At 42.3% G+C, this 3,092-nt stretch overlaps 1 protein-coding gene across 1 annotated transcript; it reads left to right on the top strand.

Annotated features, from left to right (window-relative positions):
• The first annotated feature begins 284 nt into the window (after positions 1 to 284).
• LOC138873649 (uncharacterized) lies at positions 285 to 1,091 on the top strand. Its single transcript, XM_070152125.1, has one exon. It carries the CDS (start codon positions 285 to 287, stop codon positions 1,089 to 1,091), a length of 807 nt encoding a protein of 268 aa, XP_070008226.1.
• Positions 1,092 to 3,092: the final 2,001 nt, after the last annotated feature.

Here is a 3,092-nt window from a genome sequence, read left to right as displayed (position 1 = left end):
CAACAGTTAAAGCAGAACTTGATCGAGTATTCAACTGTGACATGGTCAGATGTGCATAACCATTATCAGTCAAAGATCAGGGTCGAGGACGACCAGTTGGGAGCCCCGTCGGGCTCAGTTCATCCTATTAGGCTTGCATCTAAGCCCGGGAGGGACAAACATAGAGAATCGAGGTCAAACAAGGAACGGTATTAGCCATATATTGATCAAAGAAATAACGGCTTGGGTCAAACACCCCTCAAAATTATCGGAGAAATGATCTAGGTCAAAGTTCTCGAGGAATCATGATTATAAGCGGGTTCGATAAGCATATCGACACTGCGGAGGCACCTCGATTGTCAAAATATAATTTTAGCATAGATGCATCAGGGATCATGTCAGCTATTGGAAGAATCAAAGACACCAGGTGGCCCAGGCCCATACAAACCGATCCTTCTCAAAAGAATCCAAACTTGATGTGCATGTATCATGGAACATGTGGTCATAGAACCGAAGATTGCAGGCATCTAAGGGAGGAAGTAGCTCGATTGTTCAACGAGGGTCATCTTCGAGAATTTCTAAGTGATCGAGCTACGAATCACTTCAATGAAAGGGATGCAAGTGAAAATGAGCAAGAAGAACCACAACATGTAATCCACATGATCGTTGGCGGGGTCGATATCCCACAAAGGCTTGTGTTCAAATTCACCAAGGTGTCGATCACAAGAGAGAAACGAACTCGGAGTTATGTGCCCGAGGACGTCCTGTCATTCTATGATGAAGAAACAAAAGGCATATCTCAACCACACAATGACGCCTTGGTAATTTCTATTCTTTTAAATAAAATTCAAGTTAAATGTGTTCTAGTGGATCCAGGTAGCTCAGCAAATATAATCAGATCAAGGGTCGTAGAGCAGCTTGGCCTACAGGATCAGATTATACCTGCATCTCGGGTCCTAAATGGCTTTAACATGGCAAGCGAAACAATAAAGGGAGAGATTATCCTATTAGTAAACGTAGCTAGGACCATACAAGATACAAAGTTCCATGTCACCGAAGGTGACATGTGGTATAACACACTCTCTTTAGGAGACCATGGATACACAACATGAGGGTAGTACTTTGTACTCTTCATCATATGATGAAGTTCCCTGCATAGGATGGAGTAAAAACGGTCTATGGAGAGCAATGCACTGCAAAGGAGATGTTTGCAGTCGATGAAGTGACGCTGATACTGCAGCCTTCGACCTCGAAAAAGTCGAACACTAAAGATAATCAAGCAGCCAAATAGCAATCACCACCTTCGGCCTCGACAAAATCGGAGCAACAGGTAATCGAAGACGAAGAACAGAATTTCCTTACCCCTCGAACCTTCATAATTCCCGAAGAGTTCAAAGCAACTAAGTAAACGATCGAGGAACTGGAGTAGATTATACTGATCGAATACATGCCTGAGAGAAAGGTATACCTGGGAACGGGATTAACCCCCGAACTCAGGAAAAAACTCATTCACTTTATTATTGATAATATGGATTGCTTTTCTTGGTCTCATGTAGATATGATAGGAATTCCACTGGAAATAACTACACATCGGCTAAACCTCGAACTGAGATTCAAACCGGTCAAGCAAAAATAGAGGCTCCAGTCCGAGATAAAGGACACATTCATAAAGGACGAGGTCACCAAACTTTTTAAAATAGGATCTATTCGGGTGGTAAAATACCCCGAGTGGTTAGCCAACGTAGTTGTATTTCCCAAAAAGGGAAACAAACTTAGAATGTGTGTAGATTACAAGGATTTGAAGAAGGAGCATGCCCTTTCCCACTACCCAACATCGATCGTATGATCAATGCCACGGCCGGCCACGAGATCCTAACTTTTCTCAATGCCTATTCCGGGTACAATCAGATTCAGATGAACCTGGAGGACCAGGAAAAGATTTTGTTTATCACTAAATTTTGAACTTATTATTACAACGTAATGCCCTTCAGGCTAAAAAATGCAGGAGCTACATACCAATGCTTAGTTAACAAAATGATCGTAGAACAAAAAGGTAAAATAAGGGAATTTTACATTGATGATATGTTGGCTAAGTCCCTGCGCGTAGAGAACCATTTAGATCATTTGCATGAAACATTCGAAATCTTGAGGAAATACAACATGAAGCTTAACCCGGAGAAATGTGCCTTCGGAGTCTGCTCGAGTAAGTTCCTCGGCTTCATGGTGTCGAATCGAGGTATCAAAATTAACCCCGATAAGATCAAGGACATCAAGAACATCACAATCGTGGATAGTGTGAAGGACATGCAAAGGCTAACAGGTTGAATATCTGCTTTGGGTCGATTCATTTCAAGGTCATCAAATTGAAGTCACCGTTCTTCTCCTTGCACAAAAAGAAAAAAAGATTTCACATGAACCCCATAATGCCAACAAGCCTTGGAAGAACTGAAACATACTTATCGAGCCCGTCTTTGCTTCACTTCCCGAAGGTAGATGAAAAACTTTACCTTTATTCGGCAATATCCGAGATAGTGGTAAGTAGGGTACTAGTTCGAGAAGAGCAATGTACACAATTCCCTATTTATTATGTAAGCGAAACTCTAGGAGATGCTGAAACCAGATACTCTCACTTAGAAAAATTAGCATTTTGCATTGATAAACGCATCTAGAAAGGTAAAGCCATATTTTAAATATCATCCCATATGTGTGTTAACCACTTACCCCCTTCGAAATGTTTTTCATAACCCCGAGTTATCGGGCCAGCTGGGCCAAATAGGTCGTCGAACTTAGCAGGTACGATATCGAATATCAACCCCGAATGGCCATCAATTCGCATATCCTAGATGACTTCGTGACCGATTTTACGCCGACCCTCATACCCGAAGTGGAGAAGGAACTCCTGCTATGTTCAGGTACATCATCGGGGGTATGGACCCTTTTCACGGACGGTGCCTCAAATGTGAAAGGGTCCGGGCTTACCATTAGACAATCTCTCAAAACTTCTAGGTTGACAAATAATGAGGACGAGTATGACGCCATGATTGCCGGTCTCGAGCTAGCCAAAAGTTTGGGAGCAGAAGTCATTAAAGCCAAATGCAATTCACTGTTGGTAG

The sequence above is a fragment of the Nicotiana sylvestris genome, chromosome 7 (genome assembly GCF_000393655.2).
Source record: "Nicotiana sylvestris chromosome 7, ASM39365v2, whole genome shotgun sequence".
Taxonomy (NCBI): domain Eukaryota; kingdom Viridiplantae; phylum Streptophyta; class Magnoliopsida; order Solanales; family Solanaceae; genus Nicotiana; species Nicotiana sylvestris.
The sequence above is the reverse complement of the archived record's forward strand: the minus strand, read 5'-3'. Positions and strand labels throughout refer to the sequence as shown.